The following is a 19655-nucleotide window of genomic DNA, read 5'->3' as shown; positions in this document are numbered from 1 at the left end:
CAAAAAGGTAATTGCAAGTGATTTTGTACAAATGCTTTTCTGGACCTTTCTCTTGACGAGATAGATTGACCGTAATATCTAAGGAAAAGTGTGGGCATCATAGAAAATAAGCTTTCTACATCACTTATCGCTTTATCTACTTAATTATTTTCATTCATTTAGATAAAACGGGGTTATAGAGTCCTATCCTTATGTATGGTCCAGACCTTTCATATGGTCTTTCATGTGGACCTTTCTCTCACACACTTCAAGTATTTCGTTTATTCGTTCCCGTAACATCGTTAGCTATGTTTAAGCCCATTAGAGACTGCAACAAGAAAATGAGGAAGTGCCACACGTCTCGTGCGTCGTTTCACGCGAATGCTAGGAATGTGAGTGCCGCTGCCGCAATTCATAAAATGAGGCTCATATTTATAACTTGCAAATCTTGTAATAGTTGTAATCCCTTGCTTAGCTTATTTTGATAATGTAAACTCTAAAGTTGTGCCTACACAGCCACAGTTGTATCCATTGATACGAAGATACTTTAGATAAGTACCAACTTTTGTGCCAAAAGTACATTATTTTCTCCTAAAAATATATCGAGCAAATAACAGAATTATCTGTAGTAATTCCAGCCAATACCGCGTTACCGCGTATAAGTTGTGAAATATAAACAGGAACGCGTCTCCATTCCTGGATAATGGAAGCCCAAAAATAACCTTCCGTCACTCCGCACTCGGCCTCGGAGTTTTATTAGTTAAATCAGCTACGGGTTTGGTGCTCTTCAGTATGCAGTGTGCAAAGTTGCATACCAAACGCAGTTTTTACCGAATCAATTGATCCATGGTCTTCTTTTAAATATAATACCTACCTAAGTGACCAAAGTGAATATATGGAAAATTTAGTTCTGTATGCGATGTGCGATAATAAAAGTGCAGTTTCATATCATAACTTAGTCATAATTGCTTATTGTTGGGTATAATTTATTTTATAGTTACAGAAATTACATTCTAAAATATATTACAAAAATGAACATTTGTTAGAATGTGGTAATGTTTACCTACACGCAAATACGGCAGCTATACAAGATTTCGTGTTGCACACAGAAGTCTGGAAATCGTAAATAAGAATTTCCTAATGTTGCATAAATCTAAAATTATGGCTTCAAACGTCGCCGACAATCGCATGCGATTTGCAATACTTTGCGGTATTTGATCGATCCAATGTCCGTTGATTTTACAGGAAATACTTATCTAAAAGTAAAAACGGATTGCATGACTACGGAAATTCGACGGACAGACAGAAGTATACTCTACGGAACCCTAAAAACGGATTGCATGATACGAAATTCGAAGAAGTATACTCTTATATACTTTTTTCTTTAATATTAATGACAAAGCTATTCTTGGCTAGGCAAAGTATGTAACTTATCGTTTATCACCCTCTTCTTTATAAAAATAGTCCTAAAATTTACAACGAACGACCACTGTGTATACTTAATAGCCTAGACGCTGACAAATTACTAGAGTGATGTCATCGCGAATGGGTAATATGATGACATAAATGTCCAGTTTATATTTTGTTTAACACTTTTCACTTGCATCGTTCACTTGTTGAGAGAATGACATTATATAGGTAACTAGCTTTTGCCCGCGGCTTCGCTCGCGTTAGAAAGAGACAAAAAGTAGCCTATGTCACTCCATCCCTTCAATTATCTTCACTTAAAAAATCACGTCAATTCGTCGCTTCGTTTTGCCACGAACGACGGACAAACAGACACACACTTTCCCATTTATAACATTAGTATGGATTACATAAATGTTTATTGCTTTTGTATTTACCTTCGCATGTTGTATTTATATAAAAATCGTTTGTGTGTCAAGAATGTCACGTTAGACTAAGTAAAAATAATTCGAATTATCCACTTTTTTTAAGAAAATGGTTTTTAGGTCTCCTGTGATCCCGTCTGGTTAAGTCTCGCAGTATATTAATTTTAGTTGGCACCTCATTACTATCCCACACTCGTAACGTAAGCAAATTCGTAAAGGAAGCACGCAATACACTGACAAAAGCAATATCCTGCCATAAAAAGCTCAACTATAGATGTCCATTAACTGAGCACAAAAATAAGGGGGAAGCCGTGTGGTACTCAAAATAAACAGTGTAGCGTGACCGAACACTTGGGGTTCATGGTTTGGCGCGGATTACCTGCCTGCCCACGAAATACTGTGTTACTGAAAGCATAATAGACGACGAATTAATTTGAAACTTTCTGGTTTCATGACAAGTTTTCTGAATCGGTAATAAAAACTGAAATACAAAACGACAAAACATAGATAAAGATGGTAGAGTTCGTATGTGCGGAAGAACAATATCAAGCGACCTATTTTCATATTAATTGGCATCTTTCAGAATAAAGATCAAGCTTGATCTGACTATAACGTACTACGTTTATTATGAGTGGGACACGCGAGTTTTATATATTTATGCACCTTCTACTCGTAGTGGCATGTAATGATGTGTTTGGTCAGAGCCAAAGCGTAATGAAATGGACTCGTACATGCGGTGAAATATTCATTTGGACGACCCAGTTCTTAATTAATGCGATAGTAGTGGGTAGAGGTGTGGCAAAGAACTTATATTACAAGCGTAGGCAGCTTTAATTATTCGTAGTTTGATTAGTAGAAATTAAAAAAAATACTAGATCGGCTTGGGTGTGTAATGATTGGTATAACTTTTTTTGGTATAATAACATTTGATATAACAACATTTCGTATATATTTGAAGGATATAATTACTCATTTGACATAATTAACATTCGGTATAACCACAAAATATCTACTTTTATTTTGTATAATCATTATTTCGTATAATACTTATTTATAATAACCGTTATATGGTATAACTATCTATTGATATACGATTAGTATAATATAACTAGCAAACAGTATAAAACATTTCATTAATTAATTTTATTCTTTTTTGAAGGGATCACAGTTCTAACCTAACCTAACCTACTTTTCTGATAGCAGTACATATGTTTAAGGGTCACAGTTCTAACCTAACCTAACCTATTTTTCTGGTAGCAGCGCGTTGTATGTAGGGGACACATTCTAACCTAATCTACTTTTCTGATAAATGATGGATCTAATTTACTGTACAGTTGTTTTTTATTCTAACTGTGCTTTAGAAAGAATTTGTGTTAGGTACCTATACAATTTATTTATTATCAGAAATAAGCATTATACTCAAAGTATGTTATAATAAATGTTATTCGAAAAAATGATCATTATATTAAATAAGAATTATACAATTTGTTAGTATATTATTTGTTGTTATATGATTCAATAATTATATCAAATGATCGTTATAACGACTAAAAATATATCAAAAAAAGTTATATCGATCGATACGCACCCGATCGGCTTGCGAGGAAAAATCAAGCTATGCTATCCAAGAATACTTTCAGTTCAGCATAAACTATTGGCTATTGAAGATATTAAGAAGACTCATCATTATAAGATAAATAGTTTTTTTTTTACAATTATCGGGAACTGGAAATCAGTGCGCACTGGCTGGTGATAAAAATCTGAAACTTTCGCTCGTCTTTTGTTTTTTCTTGGTCTGGTTTCGTGGCTATTTCAGTTAAGTAAGTTGTGAAGTATGCGGTCCGCAAAATTATGAAAATGCCATTTATTTTCTTGGTATCCTATGTTTATGGTTGTTATGTTAGAACTTTAACACTTTCACCTAATTTCAGCTACGCGACGGTTTTTTTTTATCTACCCGGGTTAAATATGTACAGTGCTACACCTTACACCTTTCTTTTGATCGAACTTGAGAATGGTCGTTTATAAAAAATCGAATATACAATTTATTCCCTGCTCTACTTTCGCTAAAACTGCAATGAACGCTGATTAAAGTATAAATAAATAACTAGCTCAGCTCCGTTTCTAGCTAAATGAGCTAACAGACTCAATAAATAATGAAGTTTGCCTCGTTTCATTCGCCAAAACGAGAAATGCTTCTGTTTTCCGGTCCAAGCTCTGAAATCAAAACGCGGTTGAAAAATGTGTACTAAACCAATGGACGTATTTTATTATTCTAGAGTCTAAGAACAATTAGGTAAAATAAGTAAAATACAACCGTAATATGAGGTTGTAAAGGTGTAAAATCAGCAGCATAATGTCTGAAATTTCAACTGTGGATTTATCGGAAGAGACCATAAAGTTCTTTTTTTTTTCATCTACAAAAACAGGGACTTGAGTAAGTACTAGTTTCGCCAGTTTCGAAGATGTTTGTAATTTTGTTTTTATCATTAATTACTGTTGTTACGATATAAAAATGTCTTGATTAATGTTTCGTATTTCTTCAACATTTTTGTTATGAAAGGCCAAGGACAAGACATGAATAATTACATAATTAAATAATTATAGACAATTATGGAAACATTTTAAGTACCCAGATGAAAATATGTGTAATTAACGATTAAATATTATACCGACAAACAAAAATCGTAATTTTGACAAGCTGTTAAAGTTTTTATATCTAGATTACCTAGATATCGGCTTAGTCATTTTAGTTATTTATATCTTACTTTTGGTTAGGTATAGAATTTTTAGATGCCAGTAACTAGTACCTAATGTACCTACTGTAGCATATCGCTAATATTACCTACTTACCTATGGGGAAGCAATATGTAGAACTGTTAGAAGCTTTACTTCATTTGTTTTCACAACATTAACAGGCAAATATCTACGCCGGCAATCGCACATCCATGTCGCTTTGTGCCAAATGCATTGCAGGATCACCTGTCTCGGCTCACACAGCCATGAAATTAAGACTGCCAAAAACACTGTTAAGTAAACAGTAAAGGCACGGTAGGATTTGTATATTTATTGCTATGGCAGTCCTTCAGAAAACTTTTTTCTGTTGGAACTTTTTAAACTTTTTTACAGGAGCGTTAATGGCGTTATTCTGGTTCCATGGCTTCTCATTTCTGTCCTTCCAAATTTCCCAAGTTGTATGAAACAGTCCTGAGTCAGTAAATCAGATAAGAAAACGTTTCTGCGATTGATCCATTTTACTACCTCTATATTACTTATTTATTACTAATATTATAAATGGGAAAGTGTGTGAGTCTGTTTGTTTGTCCGTCTTTCACGGCAAAACGGAGCGACGAATTGACGTGATTTTTTAAATGGAGATGGTTGAAGGGGTGGAGAATGACATAGGCTACTATTTGTCTCTTTCTAACGCGAGCGAAGCCGCGTGCAAAACCTAGTGCTTTATAATTATAAACTGTAAAACAATCATTAATCAAAATATTAATAATTTATTATTGTAAATGTGCAAAAAGGATGTGGTAAATTCCACGGTAAATTCTTAATAAAAATATACCGATTGAACGGAATTTGATAATAGTCGATTTCACTTAGGTTTTTTGCGCGATATTTTACTATGGGTTTTTAATATAAGTATTGCAACTATAATTGTGGGTGGGTGGATATAATATTGTTAATATATCTAGTGCTAGGAGGATCGCATGTTATCCAAATAAATTGATATAAGTAGCAATTTAGGGGTCGCGGTAGAAAGCAGAGAAAATAATTAAGAAAATGTGAGAGAGCAAATATTTTTTTCGGATTTACTTACCTAAATATAAAATTTTCGGGACATGGTCAAGGACTTCTAGGATAAAAACTTTGAACGTCTCAATCCCAAAAGTTGGACATTTCTCCTAATGCAGGAGACAGGACAAAGGACCCATATTTTATTACGATAAATTACTCGTATAACTATTAAATAAATATGTAAGTACTACAATGAAACATTGTTTGTTCCAGATTCGGGCAGAGCCCGGCCGCAGCGCGGCTCCCAGTTTGGTTTTAGTTTCGTTACCGGCATTTTCCTTTGAGTTAAAGTGAAGTGTTGTGAAGTGCGAAGTGACGGTGCTATGGCGTCGCCGGTGGCTCACGTGGCCCTTACGGCGCTGATCCTTATGGGTAAGTTTTTGCAAACCAGGCAGGCAAGCAAGGTGCGCGATAAAGGATAATAACTACACATGGTGCTGCTCGCCAGTTCTGTTACTTGAACTTGGCTTGACACGCTACCGCTTGTCTAGAAACATCTGGCCGTCCCTATCGCGCTATTTGTAAATGTTTTATCATTTGTCGCGCGTGACCATGCTTGCCTGCCAGTTGTAGCTGGCTCTTAACTGTAATCAAATACATTTTACTAGGTACCTATTTATTGCTGTAGTTCTAAGGCAAAACAGAAAATCTCAAGACTAAGCTATAAAGACCCGCTAACCTGGATATCGCGCGGAGTACTACTATTTCTAATTCATGAAGTATGAAGTATACTGTGTGGAATGTATGTTATGGTCATATAACGTTGATGGCCCTAACAGATGGGCTGTGGCTGTTGACAGCGGTATGCTTGAACAAACACCCATTAAAACCAGGATTATGAGCTCCGGAACTGTGACTTATATCCGATCCTGTTCTGATATTGTATCGTAATTACAATTTTTGACGTGTTTTGGATTTTTGATGTCCTATTTATCTAATTTAAATAAATATGTTTTCGAATAAATAAATAAAATGACTAAACAGTGGAAGAACATTTATGTTTTTCGTTAGTTTACTTAAGTCAAATAGACCTCCAAAGTCTCCGATAAACTTAATAGGTATTATAACTAACTAAACATTGTGAAAATATAATTACATACTTTACACAATATAAATTCCGTGAGAAATAATTGTATCGTAATAATGACCGTATGAGTAGTCCTGCTTTGTACACAAGACGAAGATGTTTTGACTTTAAGCTAAATTGAAAGGAGAACCGTATCTCACACTTTAAAAGCATAACATGTTTAAAAGTATGTAGTAGGTAGCTAGAGTGTCATCTAACTATTCTAAACCAAAACTAAAAAAAATATCTGATTCTATACTGGCTAACATTTTCAATCACTTTCCCACTTCGTAATTATCAATTTATCAGCAAAATCCAATGAACAGCAAGTGGCCTCAAATTGTGGAACGTGACTACACCTTAATACGAGCGTGGAAAATACGGCCGCGACCGCTCAGTGGGGTTACCAGACATGAGGAATTTTCTTCACATTCAGATTATTCGACGTTGTTAGAAATTAGGAATAAGGCCGAAAAACGGATATGAAGCGAATGTTTGAAGGGTGAATGAGATTGGTAATTTTGGTATATAATACTAATTTGGTATCAAGTTATCAACTGAGGACTCAAAAGCAAGTTCTAAGAAATCTATTTCAATTCAGCGAAGGTGTCGCCATTCGGATTAGTTACTCGTTCAACAATCCAACCGCTTTGTTTTGTTCCTGCTGAGTATTTCGCCTGATATTACGACAATTGGAATTGTATCAAGACTTTTGAAATGTGTGTCTGGTAACCCTCGGCGGGGGTAGCCACCCTGTGACGTCAGCGGTCGATACAGCCCGGCCACTGAACTGGATCGCACGTCACGCCGGCTCGGCTCATTAAAACTAGAGATTTCACTTCTGTAGGTAATGTAATAAGAATGTTATTATTCAGTATTGTAACAAGTTAGAGGAAAGTGTCAGAATTCGTGAACGGAAGATCTCGTTTAGTCTGTGATATCTCCATTTAGGTAAAACCTGCTTAGATGAAACATAGGTACAGTTATCTTAGCTAAACTCCTTGTTAATTGATTAAACTCCAGTTTTCACGTCAGGTATAAGTAATATTAAATACACATAAATCAGAGTAAGTAATAGTAAATACAGTAAAATAATGTGTGTATGACATTCTCACGGAATAAGGATTATATAATATTGGATACAGCTAAACTAACTAATAACAAGTCATATATTAAGTAAAACTAATAACAAGTCATATATTAAGTAGGTACCTAGGTACCTACTATTAATATTCGTTCAGAAACTTAAAAGTAGATGGATCCTAAATAAAACGCGATGAAAATCTGGAATATATAAATGATTTGACACATTAAACATTTATTCCACGATGAATATTTCCAAGTTCATGGTAAACCTCAGTTGCAGTTTATTCGCGAACGCGTAGGCGGTAGAGTTAACTCGTATCGTAAACACACAGCACGTTGGCCTTTGAGCTGAGGTCACGGACTTGCAGATTCGCTATACCTATACGAGCCAATACACAATGTATCAGAACTGATATCTGCCAGACAGAACTGACGTGTACCTAGTACCTACACTTCGTAGGTTAGGTACGCGTTTTGTTTTATGTTCGCTCGTGGTTCGAGAATAGAATCCTGAACTTGCAAGTTTTTTAACACACGAGAAGCAAAATACATTTGCACCCGAGTGTAACACAAAACTTTTCCCCTCACTATAGCGAGGAAACTACAACGCAAAAAATGCGTTTATCATTGCTTCCAGTAGTTCCACGGGTGGTAAATCATCTTTATTACTTGATTCACGTACTTTTATCAATTTTAAAGCAGTTAATTTGACTTTATTCAAGGTCAAATTACTTTACCCACTAGTGGATAAAATGCGTTTTTACCCGCTAGTATTAAAGAACAAAACACGTGTTTCCGAGCTAGTGAGGGGAAAAAATCTTTATTCTTCTCATTATTACATGGCTCTAATGGCAAACAATTTTGAAATTTATGTATAAATACATACATCGTTATTAGTTAAAAGTAAAGTTAAGTAAATAGAACATGCAGAATTAAAGTTATATGTAATTGGTAACATGCATTAAACTAAACCCTAAACGTATACAAACAGACACTGTAAGGTATAAAACTAAACCACTAAAAAGTGGTGGATAACTGGATAGTTCCGAATGTTCCAATAAGTGACTCCTGACTTTTAAATGTTTTTTTTCTATTCAATTCAATTCAAAATATCTTTATTCATGTAGGCCTAGTTACAAGCTCTTATTTAAAAATAACGACTCTTGAAAAGATTCTCGGAAATGTATTGAAACATGTCGAACGTTATATCGACTTAACACGTGAGTAACCCTAATCCGCTTAAAATATTTTTAAATATGTTTGGGTCTCACGGGAGTTTTATAGTTAAAATTGATTTTTTTCTAATTGATTTCTATGAATATACTGGGGACGCTATTGCACAACACCCTGCATTTTATGATTAAGCACTGAGACTTGGCACAGGTTGTTCCTTGGGTGGCCCTGAGTAGATAAAGATCGGGAGGCATTGAGAGCCCCCCTTAATTTAGGAGGGAAGAGGGGGAAGGCTGGCGCCGCCGCGCTTCCTTTGAAACCATATTTCTCTAAAACTATACAAAATAGGGCATGCGATATATCATTTTCGGATAAATGAAGGACGAGGAATTCATTTTTGGAACAAAAAAAATGTATTTTAGAACAAAAATACAAAATAAAATGGGAAAATCTGAAAACGAGATTTTTTTTTATACATATTATTGCACATTTTATGAAAACTGTAATGGTTTTTTCTAAATAAAAAATATTATTTAATAGCTATATTTATCTAGTTTTAGAAAATGTATAATTTGTTATAGAAATATATTATAGGACGAGTGATAAAAAATAATTTACATCGCCCGATAGGGTGATTTGAATGCTCATTTCAATAAGTTTTGTCAATGATTTCAGGTATAATCACTATTTTTAACACACGAAAGCCGTAATCATTGTAGTTTATGGCTATTTTAGTGATTAATGTACTTAAAATAAAAAAAAATACAAAAATTTTAAAAAATATTAATAATGTGATAATTTTTTAAACATTATCCTATTTTGTTCTTTCTACACAATATATATCTAAAAGCAATAAATATCAATAAAGAGCCACATTTATGCAGTTTATAAAAATATATATTTTGTTATATAAATATATTACGAAACGCGAGATAAAAAAATAATGAAAATGAAAATTTTTATGTACGGGTCAGCTTGCATTATTCGATGAGGTGAGGTAAAGGTACTACCCGCTATGCAGTGGAGTTCGTCTAGTAATACAGAAATATACTTATTCTAATAACGTTTACACATGTAGGTATATCACGACCCAGTACAGAAAATTGTAAAAGTCCTATAATATAGATTATTTTGATTGTAAAATAAAATTGCATATGACTTATATTGCAAAAAAAAAAAAGTCATAATCACTTTCTCCACTCCTAAAGCAGTTCTGCATGTATAGGCTTGAAGATTTTTTAGTTTACTAGCAGAATTTAGTTACGTCCTTTGGGCCCCCTTAAATCGGTTTTACCCATCCATAAAAGATAAAATAAAAATCGTCATATTCTTCCTTTCAGTATCAATGATAGTTAGTTATTGCGCAATAGTGCCATAAAAAATAAACTAGATTCGTATTAGCATTAAACATTAATGATTTTTGAACTAAGACATTGCTTTTGTACAAAGGAGAACCTCAAAAAATGGTCTGACTAGACGAAAACATGTGTATCGGGACTAGTACTCAAGGCTCTCAAAAAGTGTAGCTATTTTGAGTTATTCAATAAAACAACATGAATAGTCTGAATTTAATTATGTATATATCACAACATCCACTGCATAAGCACATCAGTTCCGCACATTTAATTTAAAAGTCTTTTTTTACGATTGCACCTTACGCGGCACTGTTTTTTACAGCTGCATCCGACAATTTCGAGGCATGTTTCTGCAGCAACAGGCAACGTTGCGGGCAAGTAGGCTCCCAAATCCCAATTGTTACAGACTTTCGTCCAGCCACAAGTAGCAAATAATGGCAAATTTTGAATTGGGTTTACTTAGTTGACCCCATAAATGGACACCTTGATATACCTATAACCCTTACAAAAATGGTGCAAGGCAGCTTTTGTCGGTGAAATGCTGTTAATTTGGCGGTCTTTTTTGGTTAATAACTATTTTCGGCACTCGTTAACCAAAGTACAGGACGCAGATCTGGGGGGCCGATTTTTGAGTCTCACTGTCACTAAAATACCGGTTGAAAACGGTGAATTGCCTATTATTTTCAGTGACAATTTTCTGAATTCGAACGCCGTGAGACTCAAAAATCGGCCCCCTGGAATAATAAATATGTCAAGTAAGAATTATCCATAAATTATGCAAATCATATAGATAACTACTATTTCACAAGATGTATTAGGATCAGATGTATATATCTGATCTATCATATCAATCGCTCATTTCATGTAATATAAATAGTTAAATTCAGACTATATAGGAGTATGTTGTTTAATTTGAAGTACTCTAAATAACTACACTTTTTGAGAGCTTTGAGTACCTTTACCTCACCTCATCGAATCATACAAGCTGACCCGTACCGTACATCAAGATCGCCGTGCCACGTCACTTTTATTATTTTTTATCTCGCGTTTCGTAATGTATTTATATAACAAACTATATATTTTTATAAACTACATAAATGTGGCTTTTCATTCATATTTATTGCTTTTAGGTATATATTGTATAGAAAGAACAAAATAGGATAATGTTATAAAAAAGTTACCACATTTATTTTTTTTATTTTTGTATTTTTTTTATTTTAAGTACATTAATCACTAAAATAGCCATAAAATACAATGATTACGGCTTTCGTGTGTTAAAAATAGTGATTATACCCGAAATCATTGACAAAACTTATTGAAGTGAGCATTCGTATCACCCTATCGGATTTTTTATCACTCGTCGTATAATATATTTCTATAACAAATTATACATTTTCTAAAACTAGATAAATATAGCTATTAAATAATATTTTTTATTTAGAAAAAACCATTACAGTTTTCATAAAATGTGCAATAATATGTATAAAAAAAAATCTCATTTTCAGATTTTCCCATTTTATTTTGTATTTTTGTTCTAAAATACATTTTTTTTGTACCAAAAATGAATTCCTCGTCCTTCATTTATCCGAAAATGATATGTCGCATGCCCTATTTTGTATAGTTTTTGAGAAATATGGTTTCAATGGAAGCGCGGAGGCGCCAGCCTTCTCCCCCTCCTCCCTCCTAAATTAAGGGGGGCTCTCGATGCCTCCCGATCTTTATCTACTCAGGGCCACCCAATGAACAACTGTGCCAAGTCTCAGTGCTTAATCATAAAATGCAGGGTTCCCATACAAGACATAGCAATAGCGTCCCCAGTAATAGTATGGCATAACATAAGAATACATCGCATAAGTAATTTAGTTAAATAAAATTTCTCGATGTCGAGTGAAACGCATCAGTCTCAAAGTCTCAATTGAAAGTCAGTAGGTTCTTTTGCTTCGTTACCTTGGTTAATTATGTCGTTATCGTAACAACATAATAACTAACCATTACAGTAATTACGTACATTTGTAAAGATGAAATGTCGGAAAGCATCGAGAGCTCCGTCCATTACATGACATTGTCTCTTATCAGTTATCACTTATCACAGTAGCTATTTGTTTTTTTTGTCCCTTCCCGTCACTTCCGGAGTCAAAAAAGTCCTAAGATTTCGAAGAGTAGGTAGAGAAGATAAGTTGACGAGTAGTTTGTTTGTAAGTAGGTAATTTCTTGTTTTGTTGTTGTAAGACTTGTAAGCAGTATACTTGGCAGTGGACGATATGTATAGGAACTGATATGATGATAATGAATTTTTATAAAATGATTAAGTAAACGATTGCATTACAAACTATGCAAATAAAAACAGCAGGTTCAATATATTGTTTTACTTATCAATTGATAAAACATAGCATATTTTATTGGACAAACCATATCAATAAACGGACATCTACAAAACTTGTCCGTTTTAGTTTGATTGTTTACATTGCGTCAGAAGCAAATGGGGCGAAAGAAACCAAAATAGAGAATGTTTATTGTTATTTGAAACTGGCCGTTTGTTTGTCTTAGCGGCTTTAAACTAATGCAGATTACAATGGAATACACATGAGATTACTACATCTATCTGGGTGGTAAGTTACTATTTAGTCATCGTTAGTTAGTATTTACCAATAAACAGTTTTTTCTACTCCCGTACTGTTATTCGTGAGTTACAAGGTCGTGCATAGAACTTAAAAACCCTACATAAAAGATGTCAGGACAAGTCTATCTAGTCTATACCCTGAAAACATTTAGTAGAAGTAGCACGATATAGCTGTTACAGTTCAGTAAATACATTGCTACCAACTTAACAAACCAATTCGCAGAGTCGAGACTCCTTCGTTTTCTGCTGCGTTCATTGGCGACGCGTCGAATCGCATTCAAATGTATGAGAACTCGATTCAACTCGGCTCGATTCGTCTTAGTGGCCAGGCTTCAAAGAACCATACCATAGACAGTTTTATTTTCATGTTTGCACTGAAACTGCATATTCAAAATGGTAGGCGGTCCACTAGATAACTAAGATGACTGAAAGTAGGTATTTGTTGATTTATAATTTTGTTTCAAAATAAGTGCTTGGTCGTAGAAAAAGTATTGTATGCAACGGTGTTTAACTGAGTCAAAAAATGCTCGTGGCCTCTTTATTAACAATTTTCGGCTTCGCCTCAAATTGTTACCCACGCCACTCACCTTTTTTGACCTCTTTTAACCACCAGTTGCATAAAATACTATTTAAGAAAATACATATTAGACAATCGCGGCTTCTATGCGTTCATAATGTTCATATAGGTTGTACCTATTAACATTTGATGGAATGGGCTATTCAGATTTACATAATTAATTAACACCACAAAGTTACAAAGAACCAACACAAAATTGAGGCTTAGCACTTACTAAAGTAATTCTAACACTCCTCTAGTATTCAATGCCTTAAGATCGGATTATGAGTATAACTGCTGTTTAATTTGCTCTATTAAAAGCAAGGACGAGAACTGGTTCATGAATGGCTGTTCAGTCTAAACACTATCAGGGGAAGAAGGGATTAAGTCGGAGGGTAACTTGATGCATTCTCCCTGTGTTTGTCTAAGGGTCAAAGACCAGCCTGGAGGATATTTACATATTGCATGGCTTTATGACAAAATGAATTAAATGATTCAAGGCTTAATGAATTGTATTGTTAGAACTACGAACTCTTATGTGTGTAGTCTATTCATGAATAATTTTACCGCCTATATGTTGGTTACTTTATGAATATGCATAGGTACCGTACCGGTACATACTCGTATCTAATAACGAAGTCGGTTAAAACTCTTGTCCATCATTATTTTTTTATTACAGTTCAAGGTTGGGTTTTGCACTCAGACTTGTCTCTTTTTTTCTCAAGCTCGAATGCCTCGACTCTGGACTGAAAATCGAAAAGTTAAGCCAAGCTAAGATAGAGCACTGCCCTCTGCACGTGCCTACTTGCCTAGTGCAGTGATAGCGTGAAGCAATGTACTCTATCTCTTTCCCTTACTCGGCTGGATTTCGTTGGAAAAGAGGACGCAATGACTACATACATTATGAAAGGAAATGGAATTCACTTTTGCCGTATAGGTACCACGATTTCTGTTTATCTCGGATGCTTGGTAATGTAAGACGATTAAGTATGAAACAGCAAAGAACAGTGAGTTTTGATTATATCTTTAGATATGTATTTCTGTTTATAAAACAAATCCACAACATGTTCGTATCTCATGTACTCGTGTATCATCCTAAGTGGCTAAATCACAGCTAGCTGCATTCGCTCAATACAAACCGACAAATAAACTAATTTAGCGGCAATTTTTCAATAATACGCGGGCGGTGAGGATAAACGTCTTTGCTAATATGAAAAGTCTTATGTGCGACTTCAATTTGCATTTTTAAGTCGTTTAGAATTTAAGGCAGCTATCACATCACCCACATTGTCCACACGATGCTGTGTTATGCAATGCATGGCAATGGAGAGGTGGGTGCGTTGCCGTGACAACATGAAACCGGAGCGCATATAATTTATCTAGATGTGGGCGATAGATTGCTACAAGGTGAAATGAAGCTTTGTGGTTTGAATACTGATATTATGGCGTGTAACCATGGTACAGCATATGGCCAAACACCGGGGGCTTAAACGTAAGCTCAAGCTCTCTGTCATTCTATATAAAGTTCAGAAAGTTAATTTTATGCCTCAATCAGGCACTGGTCCCACCGCGAGCTAGTAAGCTATGAGCTATCGGCTATAAAAACGAACAAAAGATAAGCACTCCCGTGCAAATAAAAGAGACACGGCGATATTGATAGCTCACCGCTGGGCGAGTATATATAAATATAAACATCCATCAATCCATCTTTCTGATCACAAACTTCGGGAGCTACGGGGGGAATGGTATTTTTTTTTTACATTTTCCTTCATAATTATTTTTTATTTTCCACTACAAAAAAAAAATATAAAAAATAGTTTTGATATGTACAATTTGAACTCTTTTTAACGATACCCCACTAGCACAACCTAGTAACTTGACATTTACAGTTTGCCCCCTTCCATTTTGGCCATTTTCTATAATTCATATTAATATATTTAAAAAAATAATAGTTTCAGCTTGTAGAGGTTTAAAATGTTCATAACATTTCCAAATTTCAAATCGATAGCGTAAGTAGTTCTCGAAATATTTAGAAATGTGACAGACATACAGACAGACGGATAGAGCGTCGCCATAAGGGTTCCTTTTGTACCTTTTTGGTACGGAACCCTAAAAAACATAAATATAACAATCATCATCTCATACGGAGAAACGGAAGCTCGAAAACACAAATATCGAACTCGGAACAGATGATGATGATGATGATTGATAACGGTTGATAACAAGCAATGGCAAATGTCAGACAGATATAATTAAAAATCGCGTAAGGTGTACCTTTATATTTTAGTAGAGTTAGTGCGTTTTCACATTATCCGATCCGATTTCGGATGTAGGACCGATATCCCATACATTACAGGCGCCATCTTGGATTTTTCCATCGAAATCCTTCCAACAACCGATATCGGATCGGATAATGTGAAACCGGAGTTACACAAAGATTAAAATGCAACCATGAGTTTTAAACCTCTGCAAAATTAGGTACTTTTTGGTTGATGATTCCCTGAAGAAAATAATAATATACATTAAATGGATGGTGATAAGCAATAATGTGTCAACCCACAAAAACTAAAAAAATGAGATTTTAATGCCATGTTATAGCTGGATTTTTAAACTTCTATTTGCAAAAATGACCTTTTCATTTTGAAAATTTTCACTATCCCAAAATTAAAAAAATAGGTTAACACAAATCCTTTATCGTGTGTTGCCTGTTTTGCATTAATGTGTCAAGAACCTTAACTTATTATAGTAATTGGCAGAAGACATATTTAAATTACAATAATGTGTTATGAGGGTTGACTCAACGATTTTTTTACACTTGACTCATTCTTGCAAAACGCAAAAAATGACATAGTTACCCACTATGAGACTTGAATGATTATTGCAAAATGATATTTTATTCGTTGTTTTATGCTACGACCCGTGTTATAAAACATAAGTCATTATTGTTAAATTATATTCGGGTCATAAATTGTTCGTTTTTGGTGTAAGTACCATGACACTATATTGTAAAATATAACTGTTCATATTAATTTATGTTTGAATGAGTTATGACTTAGTCCATTAGTATATTTTTGCACATGAATGGTAAATTCAGTACGAAATTGAATATTTTAAGTCATGAATATACATATTCGTTATTATAATTTGCAAACATTTTTTACAAGTACGTGTTTATATAAAAAACTTATATAAGCTACTATTTTTTTATAATTACTAATTACATTAAGACGTGTTAATGTATGCATAAAAATATTGTTTGATTTTTGAATACTTACTGAATGGTAGTTTATTATTTTGTTAAAGATATTTTATGTTTTGTTCTTGTACAAGTCATGAGTTATTCATAACTTAAATGACTTAGTCTATTTCTTAGCGTAAAAAAATATTTTGTTGTATATTTTAGATAAGTAGTTTATTTTTTTAAAGAATATTATTTGGTTTTTGTAACGATTTTTTGTTGAAAAAGCACAGATAATTTAAATATGTGTCTAGAAATGATCATTACTCTAATAGTTAATTTATAGTATTTTATTCAACAGGCGTTTAAAGGAGGTCAAGAAATATGAGTGGCGTACTTTCCACGAGTATTTTGGAGTCAGTTAAACACCATTGCATACAATACTTTTACAACAACCATGCACTTAGTTTTTAATAGTTTTTTTTAAATAATTCTCGCGAAATTCACACTGTTTCCTGTATTGCAAAGGTTTGCACTGTCAGCTCAGCTGCCCAAAGCCTTCCCGCGCACGCACGCAGTATCGTTAATGCAATGCGTTGCCATGATTACAGAACCAAACAATGCGTTTTCAGTTTTTTCGATACGCACAATCCTGTAAATGACGAATAACAGTTCGGGAGTAGAAAAATCATTAAAAGGTTTGATTAATAAACAATGTATTGATTCCTACATACCTAATAACATAAGTGACCATGACTGATATGTTACTTAACACTTATAAAGTTAAAAATATGCATAGGTAGAGTATTTTACAACAACAATTTATGTGCTTTAACATGTTTATTTAAGACTCATAGATATTTTTAAACAATTAGCAAAAGTGGGTTAAGTATCATAACACAGTCTTGAAAAAGTTTGACGTCGTCGAACGATTCGCAATAAAAGAAAAGGGCATTATTTCGTCAAATTGAAGTTTGTTTTGAAATTAAGCTACAATAATCACTACTACTGAACGTATTATAGCTGAAAAACACAACAATCTATATAAAAACATTTTTTTTTAAAAGAAACACAAAAAAATGAGAAAAAATCTTTAGACGCCATTTTCTCAAAATGGTTGGCGTGTGGGTTGACACATTGTTGCTTATCAGCATCCAAATGTAATGACAATATGTTTGTATTCGTGAAGGTGTATACGTTTCGTCAAATTAAACGAAATTACATGTTAGTGGAATGAAATGGAAAATAGTAGTGAGCTCAACTATTTTTGCATAGAGAAAAAAAATCAGGAACCAAACGTTTACCTAATAAACAACCCTCAAATTTGACAGCTCAGGTTTGTTTACACTTTTTTCAAGTGCCAAAAGTACAAGGTATAGTAAATATCTACTCAGATACAATACATAATGACATTATCGATATTAGACAAAATTGACAAAAAATCTCATGTTGACCTATTGTAATCACAAATATTCGAGGATTTCCCGTTGATATTTCAGATGGTGATGTTGTCTCTAAAGCTGTTCGAGATTGGGCCAGGACAGGTTAAATAATGATAAACACGACGTCACAATGTGTCATTTTAATTGCAAAGGTAAAAGTGTAACAGTAATTTTACATATTGATCGCCGTAGTGTATACTTATTGAAAAGGAAAGGGAATTTTCCTTTCACTAGGAGTTTGTAATAAATCGTACCTACATATATACTGTGATTGTGAGTAAGGTCAGTATAAATATAGGAATTATGATAATGTTACGTACGTGTTATGGTCAGTTTTACGTGTACGATGTTTTTACATTTTCATAAAGAGCTAAAACGCCTTAATTTACATATGACATAGAAATAGAATTAAACATGAATTAAGACACAGCTAGATGTTTGTATCCTCTTTATCCAGGCTTTTAAGGGCACTAATAATTGATGTCGGAATTGGATGCTTAGTTTTCAAAGTCTATGCAAATGTGGGTGTGTGACTAACGTAAAGGCGGCCGTCTGTACGAAGGTATGGAGTCTAAATTCCATACCTCCGTTATCAGAAAGCACCAGTGATGCAAGATCTTACGATAAGATTCGGTAGCAGCGCAGGTCAACGACCCTAACGCCAGCGATGCGCGTACGCACGTGCGCGAGATGACTTTAATTAGGACTATATCTATTAACATGCTCATCTAATTACGGTGCTTATTAATGGACTATCATTGCTGTTTACTTTTTTTATGGTCGTTACTGGGAAAGAAAGTGTTTAAACTTGAAGAGTTCTAATAAGGTTTGTTAGACAGTTTTGCTATATTAATTTGAACAATCTCTATCGTAAAGAGGTAAATTCGTGGGTCGTTTATTTAAGGAGGTGTTTGTGATTATAAATTTCTAGACTTCCTCGAATTATGAAAGGTATTAGGTAGGGTTCTATCTATTCTATCAGAAACATCGTGTGCTACTCTGCGGCGGCGCCACCATAATGAAATTCAACTATTTATATGTTAAAATGATGTTCGTAAGACGTACAGTATGTACGTATAATTTTATGACTGTACCTATAGCGGGAAACGAAATAATGGGCTTTTATTGTGGCGCCGCTGCAGAGGATGCTCTGCAGCGGCGCCACTCAGTTCTCATAGATAGATATGACATCATCTACTTTTTTCTCATGGAAATTGATGTACCAATGCTGTTTATTATGTACGTATTGAAAAAATCACTATAACTTAGTAAATTTATGTACTTTCAGTAATTCCGCATTCCGCCTGAACGGTATGAGCTAGTATGTAAGGAGGTGTACCTACGGGTAAGCGAGAGGGAGATATGTTCCTTCCCGCTCGCTCCCGCGCTCGGCGCGTTTCGTTCTAGGTTTCAATAATTATTATTAAATTTATGCCCCTGTTGTACACTGCTTTTTACTTCGATTGCGAGGAATTAATTATATTTTTCTCGGCAATTTACACCACGAAATTGTCGTAAAGCGAAAGAACATAATAGGTACATAAGATAACTAATTCCCGCCAAC

General features: G+C 34.2%; 1 protein-coding gene across 49 annotated transcripts in view; it reads left to right on the top strand.

The window, feature by feature from the left end:
- LOC125242628 (Down syndrome cell adhesion molecule-like protein Dscam2) overlaps positions 1 to 19655 on the top strand; it is a 115232-nt gene that overhangs the window by 4748 nt on the left and 90829 nt on the right. For all 49 annotated transcript variants that reach the window (XM_048151492.1, XM_048151484.1, XM_048151468.1 and 46 more), the window contains exon 2: positions 5829 to 5987. In XM_048151492.1, coding sequence (XP_048007449.1) covers positions 5939 to 5987 — 49 coding nt within the window. In that variant the 5' untranslated portion in view covers positions 5829 to 5938. The remainder of the gene's footprint in view (positions 1 to 5828; positions 5988 to 19655) is intronic.

Source organism: Leguminivora glycinivorella, chromosome 1 (assembly GCF_023078275.1).
Source record: "Leguminivora glycinivorella isolate SPB_JAAS2020 chromosome 1, LegGlyc_1.1, whole genome shotgun sequence".
In the NCBI taxonomy this organism is placed as follows: domain Eukaryota; kingdom Metazoa; phylum Arthropoda; class Insecta; order Lepidoptera; family Tortricidae; genus Leguminivora; species Leguminivora glycinivorella.
The sequence above is the reverse complement of the archived record's forward strand: the minus strand, read 5'-3'. Positions and strand labels throughout refer to the sequence as shown.